The sequence below is a fragment of the Antrostomus carolinensis genome, unplaced genomic scaffold, assembly GCF_000700745.2.
Source record: "Antrostomus carolinensis isolate BGI_N321 unplaced genomic scaffold, ASM70074v2 scaffold49559, whole genome shotgun sequence".
Classification (NCBI taxonomy): Eukaryota; Metazoa; Chordata; class Aves; order Caprimulgiformes; family Caprimulgidae; genus Antrostomus; species Antrostomus carolinensis.
Window position 1 is genome coordinate 7012 of NW_010340278.1, and position 20721 is coordinate 27732.

The 20721-nt window shown below is 37.0% G+C and overlaps 1 protein-coding gene across 1 annotated transcript in view; it reads left to right on the forward strand.

Annotated features, from left to right (window-relative positions):
* Positions 1-20721, forward strand: part of LOC104531257 (slit homolog 3 protein-like) — a gene marked incomplete at both ends in the record, with an annotated part of 87542 nt that overhangs the window by 3450 nt on the left and 63371 nt on the right. Inside the window, 2 exons of the mRNA XM_010176094.1 lie at positions 6867-6938; positions 19282-19425. Coding sequence (XP_010174396.1) covers positions 6867-6938; positions 19282-19425 — 216 coding nt within the window. The remainder of the gene's footprint in view (positions 1-6866; positions 6939-19281; positions 19426-20721) is intronic.

The window sequence follows — 20721 nt, forward strand, 5'->3', positions numbered from 1 at the left end:
GGTTGTGACAACAGTTAAGGAACCAGAATAATTCTTCAAGAACTTTCTTTTTCTTATTCTCAGAGTTTTATGGCTTTTCTTTTTTGCCTTGTTGTGGCACATGCAGACAGCACTGTGAGTCACTAGTCAGCTCTGGGCCTGTATGTGCTGTGCATTTAATTCTGTTATAGTGAAAGGGAATGAAGTTCCCTTTCAATATTTAGGCACTAGGGCTTAGCTCCTTAGCATATTTTTGGTATGAACCAAACTTCAAACCTGTTTATGGACAAAACTGAATATACAGTAAGATCTAACCTCTGGTTTTGGCAGAACAGAGTTGTGGAGAGCTTGCTATTATAAGCCATTGTGGAGAATGGAGGGTGGTTTGGATCAAGGCATGAGAGAAAGGGTCTTTAATCATAAAGATGCTACTGTGGGATTTGGGAGGAAGTTATGTTGCATAATTTCAGTGATAGCTGAAATTGTCAACTATCAGCCAAATAAACCGCTTGTCTATGCCAAAGTCTCCCCTCTTGAAAAAGTAGAAGTCTTTCTCTGTCTCAAAGTGATGGTGCAAGGGTGTATACACTACTCTGAGATGTAGTGATACTGCAGTACTTGGGACCATATGAAATATCCAAGATGAGAAATAAATAATTAGAATTATTTTATTCTAAAAAAACAGTAAGCAGCACAGAGAGTGAGTGAGCAAGCCATGGTAATGTAGCCATGGCTTTTGAGTTGGAGGGATTAGTCTTGCCATCCAATGCTTCCTACCATATAAACATGAGAGCAAATGGTGCCTTTTCATTGAGAAGTGTGGCAAAATAGGTTGATTGCAAATTAATGTGTTATCTTAATTTTAAGCAAAAGTTTGAGAAATGCTCCATTTGTAGTGTGTTGTATTTGCTTTACATAGTTAGAATTGCACTTTGCTGGAATTGGAGTGGTTAATAACTCAGTGCAGAACATGGGGGCTAAGTTATGAGTAGTTTCATGTTTCAAGATTTCTGTGTGCACTTTCTGAAGTAAATGAATTTTTCATTTAATCAACTCAAAATCTGTCTAATATCAGTGAGAGGATTTTATCAACATTTGGTTATTGTTAATAGTATCAAAGACAAATGTTATTCTTGGGGTCAGTAAACTTTCCACAAGTGTACATTTGGAAGGCCATATCCAGACTGTCTGGGGACATTTTATGAGATATGACAAAATAGTCTAAGCCTTCAGTGTGTTAAACGGAATGAATAAATTTTAGACCACTGCAGAGGGAGAATTAGTTTGCTTTTGTTCATCTACTGAATTGAGCTAGTGAACAATTTAAAAGCTTAGATCATCCTGGGCACAAAGACAAAAGACAGCTTAGATTTTGACGTAGCAGTCCCATTTAGGCCATCATCTCCTGGGTGCTGATGTATGTGGTGTCATTCATGGTGACTTGAAATCTGCAATAAAACACTGTCTATTGCAATAACTGCCAAATTTATTTTAAGGTAACAAATTGCTTTAGATAGTTTCTTTGTGATTTATTTAGCCTAACTTGTTCTGAAGAAATATAAAATAGTGCAGGGAAAAAAAAATTACATGTCTAAGTTTCTTTCAGATATCAGAAATTTATTGCTGTTTTTACTCCTATCAATTCCTCCTCTTTTGAAAACTTGAATTCTTATTGAGCCTGTGCCATTGTACATAGCTTGGGAAATATAATTCTTCCTAGCAAGAATTGTTTTCACAGTCTGAAGGAAAGTTAAAAGCATTCTGAGGACTGAAAAAGACATTGCATAAAGTCAAAATTTGACACTTTGGTAAAAATGTTTCAGCCAAGCCAAAATAAAGGAACACTTAGCTGGAAACCATATGCTATAGAGTACGGGATTCTGTGCTAGACTTTCATAACCCTAAAAAGCTCTGTGTTACCTTCTAGGGAAAAATCTCTATATTCTGGCATCTGACTTAACAAAGCAGCTAAATTGCAACTACATTTGCAAGTAAGGTAGGCCGACAAACCATAAAATAAAGACAACACAGCAATTATTGTTTCACACCCTTAGAAGGTGTGAAACATGCTAAACATCAGTATATAAAAGCCATGTGTTGATAAAGTCTTTGCAAATTCCTTAATTTTAAAACTGTTCAAGAGATCAGAATGTCTAGAGATTGTGAAGAATCAGTGAGACACTTGTGTTTCAAGACACTGGCACTGAAGGTTTGGTACATGCTTGATTACATTTTCACCGAAGATAACGTACTTGTTGCTATGTGAGCTTTCAATGCTTTCTTTGTCTGGTATGTCCTAAGCTTTTAGGTGAATCTATGCAGTGTATGTTTTCACTATTTAATCTTTATTTTAAACTACTTTGAACATCAGTTGGATTAATCTGCAAAGCTTGAAGTTTAGTAGTAACAATTAATTGTTTTACTGGAAATTTAATGTTTAATTGTGTCTTGGAATAGATACATTTTGGGGGGGATATTAAAATATGGTGCCAGAATGAGGCTGGAGAAACACAGCAACTCATTGTTACTTTTATATATTTGTACAATTTCTTATAGGAGATTCATAATAATTCTTCAGCTGAATAGGGTGCTTCTTCCAGGGATCTCCTCCAGTGCTTGCACTGCAGCCAGGGGTCTGTGCTTTATATGCATTGTCCTTCTCATTGTTTGGAAGGTTGATGGCAGCCTGAAACTGCTGCAAGTTGTCAGCCAATCTGCCAGGTACTTTTGAAGAAATGCAGCTTGTGGTTGGTGGTCCTGCTGAAAACATTTAGCTGTGAACTGGTAAGGTGATGGTTTTACATGCTGCTAAGAGTATAACCCTCAGATGGCTCAGCTGCACCTGTGCCCTAACAGCAACTTGCTGGTGTTAGAAAGCCACCTGCAAAAAAACTGAGAAAAGTTTGCTGGAGTTAAAAATACAGTGAATGATTTTTCACACTGGTCATCCTGGTATTATATATACCTGCCTTGCAGAAAAGGCAAGAATAAAATTAATTCACTGGCAAGTCTGATGTGTTTGCACATCTTTATGACTGTTTTCTCCATTCAGACTGGTCCATCTTTATAAAAGAGACTCCCATGTGTGGTGAGAAGAGAGAAAAGAACAGTAAGAAAAAAGATACCTATTGGTCTCTCAGTCAGTTTTGGGTTTGTCTCTAGTTACTACTTTTAAGATTAGCATTGTGAATATAGAATTAAACTATAGCTCTCTTTTCTCCAAAATGTACATCATGTTTAGGGTAATATCTTCTCCAGCTGACAGTAAATGGCATTTGTCAGACCTGAGACTAACTTGGTCTTCTAGCAAAGTTGAGAAGCAAATGAACAAACAGGAGGACACAATAAAAATTTTAGTAATTTTTTTGTGTTCTAATAAATGTCGTTCTCATTCACTGTCTATTAGCAGCAGTTACTGAGCTGATTTTATTTTTATTACATATTAAATTTCTTAGTGTATTTTTAATAAAAAATATTTGAGGTCAAGTGCTAGGAGATAGGAGGGTTGTGCTCCTGTGCCGAGCTTGCAGAGTAGCCAGGACACATGCATGTCCTGCAACATATGTGAGGGATGCAAGTGAACATACCCTTTTTAGAATTTATAATGGTATAGGCAAACTTCCTAAAATTAATCTCTGTTGGTAAAAGCATTGGAGATTTAAATGAAGTTCTTGAATCAATTGGCTGAGTTTCCTGTTATATGGCCTTTTGAAGTTATTTTTTTCTTTGAGGTTTTTGTTAGGTTTCTTTTTTCCCCAAAGCTGCAATTCTGGAAACATTGCAGTGTGTGCCAGTGAGATGGGCAGAATGGCAGGACATAGAGGGAAGTGGATGCACTAATGAATTGTACCTAACCTGGCCAGTCTTTTTTGCAGGCTAACTCCCTCATAGTACTCTTAGGAGTGCAGCAGTTGGTACATTTGGAACAAAAGCACCCTGGATCAAGAACCTGACCAATATTTGTGTTTATTGGTATGAGCATGCTTTCCTGTCTTCATCAGAAAAGTGAGAAAGAAAAAGTTTCTGAGGAAAGAAAAAGTTTCTGTGCTATTAGACTAAATGGAAATAAGGAACTCAAGAAATAGATGCAATGCATTATGTATTGCACCTCCTTTCCTCTTTGCTTCTTTCTGTAGGACTGTTTGACTTCAGCTCTGTCATGGCAGGCAGACAATGGTATTAGCTAATTTGGCTCTGTACGATGCTGAACATGAATATGAATTAGAGACAAGTGCCTGAGCTCTCATACTGACTTTTGTTTAGCTGTTAATTTGTTCAAATGTTAATGTGCCACATGCAAACAAGCCCAATTAGGTTTGAAAACGCTTATTTTCTTTTCATGGCTTCTAAAAATTGAAGCTTTGTTCTATCTTCTAAGCTATTTTAATTAGTTTTGTTTCACTCAAAATAATAAAGAGGATGTATAAATACATCCAAGGTTTCACATTCAGTGGAACACTGCACTATGACCTGGCTCTTAAATTAAAAGTAAATGAAAAACTACTCTAATTAAAGAGTCTTATTTTGATATTTGCATTTAGTAGTACCATACCTAACAACTGTGTTGGGTGTGAGTGTTGAGAGTTCTCTAAGGTTTTAATTTACATAAGTGTTTTTAACTCTGTATCCAGAATACCCCTTAGACTGGAGTGGAGATTTTTTTTTTTACTTCTTTCCATGGGGATTTTATAAAGCTTAGCCTCTGAACTCTTTCTTGTTTGCTATAGTATTAAACATTACTGTTCAGCATTTGTGATCCTGCTGCTTCACAAAACTAAGGAAGATCTTCATCTGGCATCACAGAGCTCATCATCTAACCTTTGTATACAGGTGATGTACTTGCTAAAGAAATGTTGTTCAGAAAGAGTGAAAACTGAAATGGCAATACACTGGATTCTGTGGGCGTTAACTTAGAATTTTAATCTTTTATAAATATTTTATTTGCAGAGGTTTTGCTTTTGCTTCCTGATACAGAAGCTCATGTCAGTTACTCTGTTTAGAAAGAAGTCTGTGAGTCAGCCATTTGGATGTTGTTTTACAGCCCAGTGAAATTCCAGTGACTTTAATATTATATCATATTTTGAAACTGCTATATACGTGGCAGGACCTGCTAGACTTTTCAAAGTTCAGCCATCATTTCTGTCTAGTTTTGAGTAGAAAAATCTACATACATCGCGTGAAATTTTGTTGAAGTAGGAAGTTGTACACGTCTTCTGCAGCTGAAATTAGGAAACCATCAGAAAGATTTAGTGGCACTAGCATTCATTACTCACAAAAAACACTAACTGTAACAGTACACTAAAAGCCAACCTTCTGTTCCGCAGTAGATAAATAGAAATTGTTACATTTGTTTAGAGAAAATATAGTGCTAAATTGTCATTAGTTTCTTGGGTAGCAGTTCACTTCCTGCTAAACTTCAAAAGTAATGAAAAATGAAGTTTCTAGTTTAGATTCTCATATCTAAGTGGTATTATTTTATTTAGATTCATTGTTTTTAGGCTCAGAAATGAGCTGATCTGGGAACTCTCCCACAGAGGTGATATACTTCCAGTGACTGATGAGGAGTAAACTGAAATGGCGATACTCTGGGAAGGCTAGAGAGCACTGTAAATGGTCCATCATGCTAAGTGTTTGTTTTTCTGTATGTTCAATTCACCATAATATTTTAAATGTTGAAAGACAGGGTAAGTCAGGATTTCAGCCAGTATCCAAGTCTCACATGGCTGTTTGGTTCATTGCTAGTATATTATTCCACATTCAAAAGTTAGGGAATTAACCAGCTCAGTGACACATGACCAACACAGTTTTGGCATGAGCTGTTCTATAACCATTTGTCATGTCCTATGTAGAGTCTAGAAATTATACATATTCATTTTCCCCAATTTGAAGTCTATTAAAATGCTTAGGTAAGGCGTGACATTTTCAGAGGGAGCCTAATCTTCTTCCCTTTTACTAGGACCCATATAAGCTCCTAACTCACTTTCTGATTTTGACAAATTTTATTGACTTGCAGAAATGACATGAGTAAATACTTTAGCCGTGACTGAAGTTCAGGTGTTCCTGTCATATATGATTTTGCTCTGATCCCTAGGTAACACATCTCAGTGTAACAGTGTTGTCTGTTTTTTCCCTTTAGTTCAATTTCTGATGATACCATACGTGCATTTTTCTATTAAAAAATGAAATATTTTTAATATTAAGACTGAGTCATGGATATCAGGTTGTATATATTTATGATTGAATAAATATATATAGTGAGTCTCATTTAGTGTTAGTAAATCCTTACTGATTTTTGTAACTAAACTTTGCCAAAATTATTTTTAAGTTTCTGAAATACATGTCTGTTTCCAGTTCAGGCTAAATTTCTTTGTATTAGCTAGTTGAAATTGTAACAGCAGCTGGTGAAGCCATACGATTTTATCCAGTGATGCCTGTGTCACATTTCATAACAGTTACTGTGTCTTAAGAGATTGTTATATGAAGTTTTATCTACAACCAACTTGTGCTCCCTGGCTTTTAAATTCAGTATCCCTGAGCAGAGTTCTAGGTTTTTGCATAAGACAGTGTGCCTTTCAATGGTTAAAATATTTCTAAAAAGGGTGGAAAAAAAATCCTTCAATGAGATGAAAAATATTTCAGATACAGTTTTTGGATGATGTCCAGTTTCTACATTAAAAATGCTTTCCAACACCAGATGAATTCTGAATCATAACGACTCATTTAATACCATGTGCTCTCAAAATGAAAATGAGATCAGTAGTTAAATGAAATGCCCACAGATCCTGGGCATGGGGCACAAGATCAATAAAGATGATAATGCAGAGATGTGGGGGGACACTAAACTGGTCTGTTACTTAAGATTTATTTTGTCTTTCTGTATCTTTCAGAGTGCTCTATGGAAACAAGATCACAGAGATTCCCCAGGGCCTTTTTGATGATCTTGTGTCTCTGCAGCTGCTGTGAGTATGATCGCTTCCTCTTCTTTATTTTACAGACTAGCTAGATTTACTGTTTTTTTCAGCTTCTGGCATTAATGTAATCACCATTTCCACTGAAAACTCACTGGGACGTGCTAGCCTGTCGTTTCTGTGGCAGGCAAGAGGAAGGCAAGGGTGGAAAAAAAAAGGAAAGTGCCAACAGTTTTATAGCACAGTGTGTATGATGGGTGATAGACACAGAGGCTTTAAGTGTGGGGAGGAAATGAGAGACTCAGGTGAAGTCCAAGAAAGGAAATTTGGTCACTGGCTGATGTGTGAGTGTGGATGCCATCTGACTTTTTAGACATTTAACATTTGTGGTTGAATACCTAGAGCTTTGAGGGTGACTGCGTTGCAAGCACCTGCACATGCAAGCAAAACGGCAATATGAAGGATCTTATTGTTGCAAGCCATGCTCAGTTCCATATTCTTATTATGCCAAATGTGGCTTAGTTGCAAGAGAAATTATTTCAGAATATATTGTGTATTTGAGTATTTTATACCATGTGTGATTTAACACACAGTCACGGTTGGGGGTAAGATATATATCATACACTCTTCAGTATTTATTAACGTAGCATAAAAAGTTTCTAAACCAAATGTGAAATTGGAAATTTCACTCACTCTTGTCTCTGTAATCACACTGGGAAGAAGTAACTACTTCAAAGAGAAGGAAATCAGCTACTATTTCAGCCAGTCAGTAAAGGGAGCAGAAGGGAAGTGAGTTTAATATGTATTCCTAACATTCTGATTACTGTCATGGATGATGCACTCAGAAAATGAAGGCATTATATGATAAATTAATCAATTCTGGTTTATATCACACGCAGCCTTCCACCTCCAAACAATAAATTATATAAAATAAAAAGTAGCTTTCAGATATGTTATTTGGGGTCTTTTTGTCTGGACATAACCAGAAATGAATATCCAAAAGTCATGGTTATCACTGAATGTGTCACTCTATGATTTCAGTCTTTGCTGCACTTAAATGCTATGTAAAAAGAAGCACAGATTTAGATTAGAAATCCTTGAGCAAAGCCAAAGAACTAAAATATGAAAGAGTGGAAATTACTTTATATGTTAAGTGAAGAATTATTCAGATGTGTAATTTATCCATAACATCTTAACTGCAAACATGGACCACCTTATTCTAGAGAAGGATGAGCAAAAACACATATGGTTTGGTTATGACAATCCTTGACTGTGGTGTTGGGAAGCTGTTCATCTCCTCCTGCACATAGACAATTATTTTATCTTCACCTTTTGGACATACTTTTTCTTGCAGCTTCTTTCCTTTCTCCTGTCCCATACCTCACAAGTTTTAGTACTTCAGTGTCTTCACAATCAGCCTGTGCAGTAAGAGAAGATTGTGTATTTAGAGGGGAGGTAGTTAGCCATGTGTGAGGTAAGAACAGTGTGCATGAAAGTGCTTAGAAGCTGTGACTCTGTACAGGTTGATATAACAGACATGTGAGCCATTGTCACACTTGGGTTGTGTTTGATGCAATGAAGATGCTACAAGCAAAAGGAGAGCTAATACTTAACTTGTCACTTTGGCCTCTGAGAAACAAACTATATTTTAAAAATCTCAAGTTTATCATACTCTTCCCCCCACATCACGTCCCCCACCCTCTCCCCCCCCCCACAAGATTACAAGTTCATAGTGATACACAGTTGCTCTGTCTAATCCAGGAAACTTTACAGATAGGATCTTTCCCAGAAGGAAAAAAATTGACTCAACACATGGCTTACAGTGTCCTATAAAAATGTTGGTCTAGAACTTTTGCATAAAGCATTAAGCAGGTTTCAACACCTTTATACTATAGTCCCTGTGTGCATGTCTTTCAGGATTTTAATGAATCACATTTTTAAGTCCAGATGCAGTAGTTTTCCAGTCTGAATTAACTCAAGTGATGCCTTTTTTTTTTTTTTTTTTTTTTTTTTTTAAGGAGGCAAAATCTGTATGACAGAAAACAATTTAAAAGTGTTGCACTTCAATCATTTAAACATTCTCAAACTGAGAAGATGTAAGTAGGTTGCCCTGTTATGGGATTCCCAGAGTATTGTGGCTCTGGAGCCTTTCAGAATCTTCTTGCAGATGTTTGAATGTAAAGAAGCTCTTACAAGGAGAGCACTGAATGATCATGCTTCAAATGCAAACAAGTGTCTGCACACTTTTCTGATCATGGCTCTGAGGCAGCTATTATGGGATTGTTTGTAGTATTTTAACAGATACAGAAAAAAAATGGCATTTGTTGATTTTAGACCTGCTGTTGAACAGTTGGGAGAGTGCCCTATGATTAGATCTAATTTAGTGTTCAGTGGGCTTTAGATTGGATTTCTTCTTGTTAGTCTGGAGACACACTGATAAGAACGCTCTGATTAAGGTATCCTGGTAGCCAGTATAATTTCCTTAGCTTGAGCTGGAGCATTTTTGAAAATATATTGCCATTGTGGTAAAGCAGTACACAATCAGAAAAAGGGAGTTGTTGTGGGTCCTGTATGGAATTGTTGAGATTGTACTTAGAAGGAAAAAAGTATTACTGTGAAATTGCAGAGCAGATAATACCGTTATTTACTGGTTTGGATAAGACTCATCAGAGTTTCTCAGAAATGTAATTATCCTTCTGTTTAAATATACTATCACAATATAGGCCCAGATTATTCCACTTTTATTGTGGAGGAATTGTTTTGTGTAGGTGCCTTACAACTGCACACAGTGCCACTGATGTCAGAAACACTGTAACTGAGTAAAGCGGTGCTCAGCTCAGGCATGACAGCATCTTGAACTGCCCCATTTGACTTTGGTATATGGGAAATGGAGAATTCAGACCAAGTTTTAGACCACCTGGGTAGCATTAGAATTCTGTATTTCTGTCATGTAGGGCAGAGGTAGTTAAGCCAATATTATATTGTATTTGACAATAACCAGGTATGGTTAGATAATAAGGGGCTTTTTTGGTTTGTGGGGGGTTTTTTGTTGTTTGGGGGTTTTTGTGGTTTACATTAAAAAGTTGTTTCTGAAGTCTTCATTATAATTAACTGCCTTAAGTCATTAACATTCTCCATATAAATAATCACAATTGGATTTCTGTTAAATTGCTGATTTCACAACTCATGTCTTCCTAAATATGCAATTGTAACCAAGACGGCAGCAAACATTATTGTACAGGTCCAACTACACATCTGTTCTGTGGAACAGAAGCTTTTTTTGGACCCTGTCATTTTCCTTATCCTGTTTGAAGTTTCCAAGAGAGAAGATGCTAGAAAGCTACTGTAGCTACTGTACCCTATCCTCATACATTCTTCTTTTCAGCAGGCTGGATTAAGTGTCTTCAGAGAATTTTAGGACAATTTGAATTTTAGAGAGCTATACTGTTTTCCAGAAAGGGATAACTGGAGTCGCATTTCACTGGGGTAACAATCCATCCATGCTGTGAAATAGTGTTTGATTAATTATCATTGTTTGTGTAACTTGCATTTGAATATCAAAAAAATTGAAAGAGTTTCAGTTTAAGGTGGAAGGTTTCAAGAAACCAGTAACTATGGCCAGTTTGAACTCCTGTCCAAGAGGCCTTAAACTAACCTTGGTCTGTCTAGAAACTGGAATATATTTAAATGTCCTTCTCACCCATCTTTCATTTTTCCTGGAATGTAGACAAATTATTTCAGGAGCCCTTGAGTTTTCCAAGCTGTCTGCCAGTCACTGCAAAGGGGGTACAACAGAACATCGCGCAGCTCTTTCTTTGTCAGCAGCCCTGTGACAGATAAACTTGGCAGATGATCTGCTTGCTCCCAAATGAGCAAATGTGCAGAGCCAGTCTGCAGTGAAACAGTGAGTCGAGTGGCTCAAGCCAGTGAGCTGTGGATAATGGGCACCAAATTTTTTAACCACTCTTTTTCATATCTAAACAATACATTTTCCTCTCTGCAACCATATTAAAACAAACATTCTGGGAGCCTTTTTATTGCACTTATACACTGTGTGCTTCACAGTGCTCTATTTCCTGGAACAAGAAGGTATCATAAAATCTCTACTGTTTAAAGAGATTGTATAGCAAAATAATATAGGGGGATGAAATCTCATTTTTCAAATGTCTGGCAAGTATCAGTTTTCAATAAATCCTTTTCCTTGAGGAAATTTACTTTGCATAGTTACTAATCATACAAGTGCTCAGGCGTGTTGATCTTAAATTTTATGGTTGAGATCCCCATGGCTTGCTGGGCAAGAAAGAATCCCTATAGTGGACTCTGTTCTGATGCTGCTAGAAGTAGATATACTCCTGGGGTATATATATATATTGAAATCAGAGGTTTGTTGTATTCCTCTCTCATAAAATGAAGCCAAAAGCTTACAGACTCCTCCTCCTTCTCCTAATGTCTGATCATTAGGGAAAATGCATCATTGTAGTGAGAAAAGACCAATAATCATATCAGTGTCTGGAGTCTGAGATACTGACAGATAAAGTAACTTCGAAAGTGGTGAAAAATTAGACTTCCAGATTGAATCATCTAATCTAGGTTAAAATTGGAACTAGATCTAATATTTACATCTTTAACTGACCTTTATTTAAAATAGACTTGTATGAAGTGACAGGTTGTGTGTGTACTTTCAGAAATGGCTATTATCAATCTTCCTAAAATTCAGCCACTCAAAATTTGCTTTGAGTGTTTCATCTTTTTAACCTACTTTTTGTGCTCTTTCTCCCTGGATGAATAGTGAGATACTTGGTACTCCCATAGCTCTTCTGGTGAGGTTACTTGGAAAATATCTCCATGGCAAATTTGCCAAGTTTGAAGTGCTTGTGTTGATTTGTAATCGTAAATTGAATCCTAGTACTTAAGAGCTTAAAATAGGATCTACCAAATATTTATTGTGTACTTTTGGAGCTTGTTAGAAGCTCAAAGAAAATCCAGTGAAGCACAAACCCGTACAAAGTGTTTAAAAAAAAAAAAAAAATTACTCTAAAGAATGTATATAAATTCCAATATTGTATTGTATACATTACATTGCCATATACATAGGTATCATTAAACAGTGATGAAAACAGTATATAAATGCCAGAATAAAGAAATTACAGTTTTTCATTTCCTAGTCCTTTGTAGCACAGTAGTCTGTCCTCCTCCCCATAGCAATCTTCTGAGCTTTATGTGGTGTATAAAAACTTGTTCCATGGGGTTCTTCATTTTTCTGATGAAGAACAGACAACAGACATTAAATAAAGAGACCTTCTGACTAGATGTAATGGGAAACATTTCCACAATGACAAGTCAAGTCGTGGAGGAGCCTTCCCAGAGAAGTTGTGCATTCTCTGTCCTTGAAGATTTTAAAGACCAGACTGAGTAAGACTCTTAGCAACCTGGTCTGACCTTATAGCTCACCCTGGTTTGGGCTATCTAACAGGACAAGAAACCTGTCAAGCTTCATGCCATTCTGAATTATTCTGTGATCTGATTAAATAATTTTTTCTTAGATAAAGAATATATCTGCACTAAATATCTATAAAATGGTCATGCTTTGAGTGGGGTTCAGAGCAGGTAACCTCTGAAAGTCCTTTGCAACCTATGTCATTTGTGGGTTCTGAGATTTTAAATTCTTAGCAAAATGATATATGAACTTTTCCATTGATTACTCAAAATATTTCTGGCTACAGCAGAGATACTATGCAACCCTTGTCCTTCCAGTCCAGGAAAGAACTGTCTCTGCATAGTCCTGTTTAATAGCTTTAGAATTGTTTTCAAGCTGTTTGCCTCAAGCTTTTTTCCTTCAGATTTCTGCATTTAGGCTACTATTGTGATAATATTACAAAACTCAATAACTGCTGCTAAAGTGAGGGAGCAGCATCTGCCAGACACAGAAGTACAATTACAGTCAAGCACTAATGGAAGATTGCAATAGCATCTGCCTTTTCTGTGTCACTTCTGTAGCGTTTCTGCACGCAGCTTCCCAAAACAACTGCTAGTTCCTACATCAGCATTTAATTCATTAGTATTTCTGACACCAGTGCTCTGAGCTGGACTCACCTGACAGAAGCTCTCCTAGTTATTACACAAGAAACTAACTCTCTAATAGTGCAGGAAGTTAAGAAAATGTGCATCTGAATTATCATGTGGTTATCTAAAATCAGATGTAACCTTATTGCAAATGTAAATTGGACAATATTGAATAATAGAAGTCCAGATGCTAGGACAACATGTGCTTAAAATTCTCCAGGTAGTAACACAAGTACTGCAGGATTGTTTCATGGATGGTGTTCAACTGGAGTTGCAGTCTTCTGTATCAGGAATGAAAGGAGGCCTTTAAAATCTCTCCAAAACAGGACTGTCAGACTGTGCTCTGTGCTTCCTTCTTGACTTATTATGAGCTTTTGACTTTTCCATTTTAATTTATGTTGAATAAATTTGTCATCACCGTCATCCAGTTGCCTGAACATGGTGAAACACTTGAAGCTGGTTCAAGCAAGCATGGTGATGATTTCACACTGGTTATTATCAATTGGATCACTGACAGACTCTTCAGTGGTCAGTCATCACATTAGAAAATGTAAATTTTAGTAGATATCTAAATCATGACACAGTGAGAGGCAGTCAGATTGCTCCACTACACTCCAGGCCATTTTAAAACATTCCTGGAACCTAGTATAATTATTTTGCCAATAAGTAAGCAGGGGCACACGTGAGTCTGCCATTAGATGTTGCTTGTCTTTGCTGGGACGACAGAGTACTTGACTAGATACTTCTATATTGACACTTCAACTGTTCTCCTGTGATAAGTTGTGTTAAATCAAAGATGACACTTGATTCCCTATAAATTTCAAGAGAAAATGCTGAAAAAAAACCATCCTAAAAAGTTCTTTTGACTTTTTGTAACAGGTATTGTATATTCTAAGGAGCCCTTTCTTCCAAGAGTCCTTTATTTGCTGCCTTGTAGTGCCTTTGAATGTAGGTGAAGGCTTTGACTACTGATAGTCTATAAAAAGCATATATATTAAATTTGTGTTCTGCTGTTACCTGTATAGATAACTTCAGTTCTCCTCTTCCTTGCAAGTCTCCTATGCATTTTACATCTGCCTTTTCTGTTGAGTTCTCATTTTCCCTGGTGGAGTCTGGCATGTGGGATGTGCCAGCCAGTTCATGGGATGCCGAACATTTTCATTCTCATCATCTTGTCATTACTGTCAAAACATGAAGCTAGTGAAAAAGAAAGAGAAGTTTTCCAGTGGACCCATGCAGCTTTTCTCCCTGACACTTTCCTTTTGGCTCATTAATTTACCTGGAATGATTTCTGGTCCATTCTGTAGAAACAGAAATCAACCTGCTGTCTCCAGCATGTGTTAAGGTTGCTAGGTTGCTGTTTCATTTTCTGAGTTACGTAGTTATTTGCTGATAGTTTGATTACTTGACTTCACTGAGCTGAAAATGCAAACGTTGCTAAGGGTAAAAGCCATATAAACATCCCCGTTTGCTCTTAAAAACCATTTTTTTTCTATCATTTTCAGTTTAGAGTTCAAAATGTTATTTAAATGTTAATCACTTGAAACTGTGCTTGGGCATATAATTCAATTATGGGACCATCTTAATTATGCAGATGGTGCTTATGAGCATGTGATTCAATTACAGTGGCAATTCAGTACACATTCATTCAAAGGGCTTAGCTAAAACACGTTATTATTTCAATGTGTGTGGACAAATTCACTTTTTCAGGAAATGGGTTCATGGGATTGTAATACTGCTCTGCTCTGCTCTGCTCATTGCTTTCAATGGTGTGTAAACCACAAGGTCTTTGACGATTCTACTGTATTCTGTGGTGGTCCTAGGCTTGCAAGAGATTTCTTCATGTTTTTAACATATCCAGAGGGATGAAAACAGAGACTTCAGTTAATAATCCATCATCCCTCTGGGTAGCAGGCAGTTTTATTTCTACTTAAATTTTTGACCTCCTTTTGAATGCTGAACCACATCTGGAGGCTGTGTGTATATCTCATTCAATTCAGCTGACAACAAAATAGGAAAATTACTGGAATTTACTTTCACCAGAAATTGGGGCAAAATAAATACCCCATGTAATTCTTGTTAAATAAGATTCAACTTTTAATATTGTTCCTTCTTTTGGTTTGAGTCCAACGAAAAGGAACCCTTAGTATGTTTTACAGCATGGTTCAGTGTTTAAGGAATATCAGTGTTTCTAGAGTATGTTTTTCTCATCTGCCTTTGTGTTAGTTAAAAAAAATAAAAATCTTATAACCATTTTTAACTCCATGTGAGGCCAGCCTTGTACACCTAATTAATAATTAGATACCATTAGGGGGGCTGTGACACTGAAGAAAGATTAAACAAAGAATTGGAATTTATATAGGGGAATATCCATAAAGGGGATATTGTAAAATTGCTGAGAGTTCTGAAAGAAATATAAACCTTAATGCTTCTGGCCAAAAGTCATCCTCTAACTCACAGTAAGTAGGAGGAAAAAAAAAATTAGGGATGATTTCTTCTGCTTTCTCAGTTTTTCACTTCCCTCCCTGCTGCCCTTTTCTCACTGATTCTTATCACAAATAGGATATTAATCTGTCTCATGATCCACCAAGTATGGCCACATCTGTATTACTGTTGAGGACTATCTGGCGTCTTTAGATTTAGGTACTGCACATATGATGTGTAGATGATATAAAGAATAAGTGTTGTCACCTCAGAAAAGCTGTGTAGTACCTGAATTACCACTTCTAAACAGTCTGCACAAGCACTCTCCTGTTCCAAATTATCTGCTCTGGTGCTTAAAGAAGGAAGTTTGCCTTTGTATTTGTGGCCGTATATAGGATCAGTCTCTCTCATTTTTAGTATTTGGCTCTTACAGAAATGTCACAGATTATATCACCATGAATCTAGTAATTGAAAATTCATGCCAGGAAAACTTGTCACTTGTAAAAACTTGTAAATTCTAATTTCCAGCATTGGGTTTATTCATGTTTTGTTGAAACTATCAGGGAATGAATTCAAATCCTATGACTTAACTGCAGTTCTAGGTCAGCTTTGCTCTGAGGGTTTATTAAGTGAGATCAATGACAGTTAAACTTCAAGCCCACTCTTCTCACAGGAGTGAATAGCATGTGCACAACACAGCTCTGCTATGTATGCACTTCTTGAGCATCACAAAAAGGCATGCTGGTTGTACACATATATGAATACAACTGTAATACAGGTGTAAATTCTCTTGTTACTGGGATTATTTTCATTTTTGCTTTACACTTTATTACAATTACTGCTTGCAACATCAAATATTGGTATAATATTAGAAAAAAATAGCATCTAGCAAAATAAATTGAAGTATATACTTGCTTTCAGTTTTCTTCCTGTGTAACTTCGGTACCAAGCCTCTGTTACAGAACAACCAATCTAAGTTAATGTGCATTACTTAAAAACAATGTGGGACCAGTGCACAAGGACAGGGGGTAGAAACCAAAGAATTTGTAAAGCCTAAGTGTATGTCAGGATGTTGTTCAAAACTCAGTAGCTGATTCTGCCTTCTAATGACTTATTAACCTGTTCTTTATGGAAAAGATAGTATGGAAAAGGTAATATATATAATTGCATCTGGAATATTGTGTCCAGTTCTGGGCCCCACAGTTCAAGAAGGACAGGGAACTGCTTGAGAGAGTCCAGCGCAGAGCCACGAAGATGATTAAGGGAGTGGAGCATCTCCCTTATGAGGAAAGGCTGAGGGAGCTGGTTCTCTTTAGCTTGGAGAAGAGGAGACTGAGGGGAGACCTAATTAATGTTTACAACTATGTTAAGGGCAAATGTCATGAGGATGGAACCAGGCTCTTCTCAGTGATGCCAAATGATAGGGCAAGGAGCAATGGGTGTAAGCTGGAACACAGGAGGTTCTGCTTAAACTTGAGAAAAAACTACTTTACAGTGAGGGTGACAGAGCACTGGAACAGGCTGCCCAGGGAGGTTGTGGAGTCTCCTTCTCTGGAGACATTCAAGACCTGCCTGGACGCCTTCCTGTGTAATTTCGTTAAGGTTCCTGCTCCGGCAGGGGGATTGGACTAGATGATCTTTCGAGGTCCCTTCCAATCCCCATCATTCTGTGATTCTGTGATTCTGTGATACAAGCTTGGAGGAGAAATGCATAATGCACAAGAACTGGGAGAGAATGAAGATTGCTTTGACTTGGACACACGAGTGGCCATAAGAAGCAAGTAGTAAGGGATGACATTGATGTTTACAGTTGGAGCAAAATCTCAGCAGTTGACTGCATGGGAGGAACTCTTCCTGTAGCCTAATATGAGAATTGCCCTGTTACTTCTAGTGGAGTCAACAGGAGTGTGGATTAGGTGTCATATAATTATCTGTCACAGAAATACAGGTTACAGAGGGGCCATACTAGTGCTGCTTATGATTTCATAAAATTATTTTAGCTATTAGTTAATGCAAAAATTAAGCTCATTTATCCATTATTTCCTTCTATGGGACTTTATCTAATGCCAATTAGATATGCTACAGAATATAATGCCTTTATATTCTGTAGCATATAAAGAAGAAAATTTAGGTAAATTGTTATTTGCTTTTCTCTGACACTCTCATTCCAAAGCACTGCATTCCTGTTTTTCTTGGGAAAGGAGCTCTAGTCAAGTATGCATCCATCTTTTACATGTCACAATTACTGTAGCCATTTACTGCAGTAATATGGCTCTGCCAAAATGACAGTAGGAGCAGAGACCTGTAATGAGTGTTCCAAAGATTTCAGCAATGCAAAGGCAGGATGCTATGCAGAGGAAGCACCTTCTAAAGTGGTTTTTTTGGAGGAAAATAAAAGCATCATATGCTGCTAACAAGCATGCATTTCCTCCCTGGCAGATTGCCCTGTTGTCTATAGTGGTGTACGTGCAGTTTGTTGAAAATGGAAGCTCCCTGTGCTGTTAGAGGTGTGTTTAAGATGGTATATTTCCATGCTGAAGAGTGGAGGATATTTTTTCCTTTTTACATAGAAACATTTTTGTCTTTTGAATTAGTATTAGTGTGGTCCCTCATAGAGAGCCACAGTGTTGCAGTATTAAGCCCTTCAAACTCATTGACAAAGTAGCAAGAATTTTGTGACCAAGGCTACTAACAGCATCTACCATTTGCAATGTTCCATTTTTCTCAGACTAATAGTAGTCAAAAGATGTGGATTTAGGCTTTTCTAAGAAGAATAGGTCATTTCCTGCCTATTATACTCAGTAAAATACCACACATGCATATGACAATGACAATTCAAGTGTTCTTGTGTTTGATTGTCTCAGAGGGAGACCCAGATTGTTGTTGGGTTTGCATATACTCGTTATAGATGATAGGACTGTGGATAATCTAAGAGAATGTGTACAAATACTGTCCAAGACTGACTGAACTGATTAGTTCTGCCAACTGGCTGCTGTGTAGATGTGGGAAAAAAATAATAATAATAAATAATAAAAAAATTATGTATGTATATAAAAGGAACTTGCCTTTATACTATTTTTCCACAGGTGCACAGGAATCTGGTGTAACTGTAATGGATTTGTAGGACAATGGAGGCTGGGAGGGATAGGAAATGGTCAGTAGCCAATGAGACTGGTGGCTCAAAGCAGAGCCACCTTTTTAGGTCAGAGCAGGTTACTCATGGCTTTATTCATTATCATCTTGAAAACCTTCAGTGATGGATACTGCACAACTCTTCTGAGCAACATGTTCCACTGCCTGACTGTCTTTGGTATGAAGTGAGCTTGCCTTTCAGTAAGTTTTAATCCAGATCCTACAATTCTCTCTTCTCGTCTCTGAGGATCAACAATCTTTCCTCCCATCATCAAATTAACCCTGCACTGCTTATCAAAAGATGTCAAACTTCCAGAATGTCAGTTAGCCTCAAGACAGCTGCTGGTAGAGAAAATTGAAAAAAAAAAAAGGTTGTTCTCATTGTGAACTTTGTGTATGAGTGTGTGCACAGAATAGCAAGGTGGGAAGTATTTGACATTTCCATGTATATTAAGTTGAAGACTACTTTAAATATTTGTGTAGCATTTTGAACAAACTGGGGGCCCGCCTGGGCATACCAAAAAACCCCCAAACTTTTAAGTATTTTCAGTTACATGGCACTGTTGTATGTCTCTGTATTCCCCAAATGTGTGAACACTAATGTTGGTTGTGGTTTTTTCAGCTTTTTAATGTAACAGACAAATGAAGATCTTTAAATGTGGGTTGGCTTTGGTGACTGGGTTAATAATTTTTCTAGATTTAACCCCGAAGTTCAGTCTATCTTTATTTGATTATTACAAGATTAATGAATTATAAACCTTTCCTCTGTTTTCAGACTTCTCAATGCCAATAAGATCAACTGCCTGAGGGTAAACACGTTCCAAGGACTGCATAATCTCAAGCTGCTATCTCTTTATGACAACAAACTGCAAACCATCAGCAAGGGGCTTTTTGCACCTCTCCGATCGATCCAGACTCTGTGAGTATGCAGGCATATCATAAATGACAGCTCTCTCTTTCTTTCCCCCCAAAGATGTTGCCTGTCTTTGCAAAGGCTTTGCATCTGACATTAAGACAATTTGGAAGAGACCTCAAGGTAGTAGCCCCTCCTTTTCTGACAGAAATAAAAGGAACAAAAAGAAGCATTGCATAAATTCAGCACAGCCAGCTATCAATACAGCCTGCCAACAGTGACAGAAATGTCATAATTGTCTTAAGCTCCCAGAGTAATTCATTCATACTGTTTGTTGGGAAGATAATGTGTAAATTTGACTCGGTACAATATATGGAGAGCAAGTTCTATTAAAACCATTGCCTAGCAGTTTTTAACAAGCTAGTGAGTTGGCATGTCTCCTTACTGGATCTGCTGTAGAGTTCGTGACCTCTGAAACCATATTTCAGCTGATATTCCACTTAAGGGAAATGATACATTGTAGTACTTGATCCATTAAGAAAACCCACTAAACATTTTCTGAGAGTCTTTGAATTGAAGGCGTTAGGAGAAGAGAGATCAGAAGAAAACTTGGAAGCAAAAGTATAGATATGACTTGATATTTTACAGAAGGTGGTTTCATCCTAAAGCTCTAAGTAGTAAGATAATAAGGTAAAAAATACTCCTTCAGAACTGGGGTTGTCAGTCTGATACAAATGAAAAACAAGGAAGAACCCCCTCACCCAATATTGTGTATTTGTGTTTATATATAGCTGTGTGTGCATATATAGATATAAGACTGTGTGTTTATGTAGTGTGTAAGTATATGCATTTCCAGTATTAAAATATATATATGTATGTATATAAATACATACTGGAATATATATATATATATATACACACACACACACACACCCCCATACTATGGTACTGGAAATGTATGTATACCCATGCACATATATATTTTAATACTGGAAATGCATTGGCCAAATTAGTTGTATAAATGTTTTAATTCATGTAGAAATGAACTAATAGAGATGATTTCTAGCACCATGGTACTTGCTACCTCCTCAGGCAACCACAAGCACAGCCTTAATTTCCAACAGATATCTGGTCGGTATGTATTGCTGCAAATCATTAAGGTATTAGAATAATCATGTACAGCCACTGCCCCAGTCCTGCCCTCCCACCTCCACTGTGCTTTCTCCTGCTGCAACATGCTGTATAGGTACATAATTTATATATGTAAACAAGGGTGACAGAGAAGGTTCATTTACAGAGGTTATGTAAGATTTGTCAAGTTAAATAGACAACACCTTTAAGGTATAAACATTTCTCCTCAGT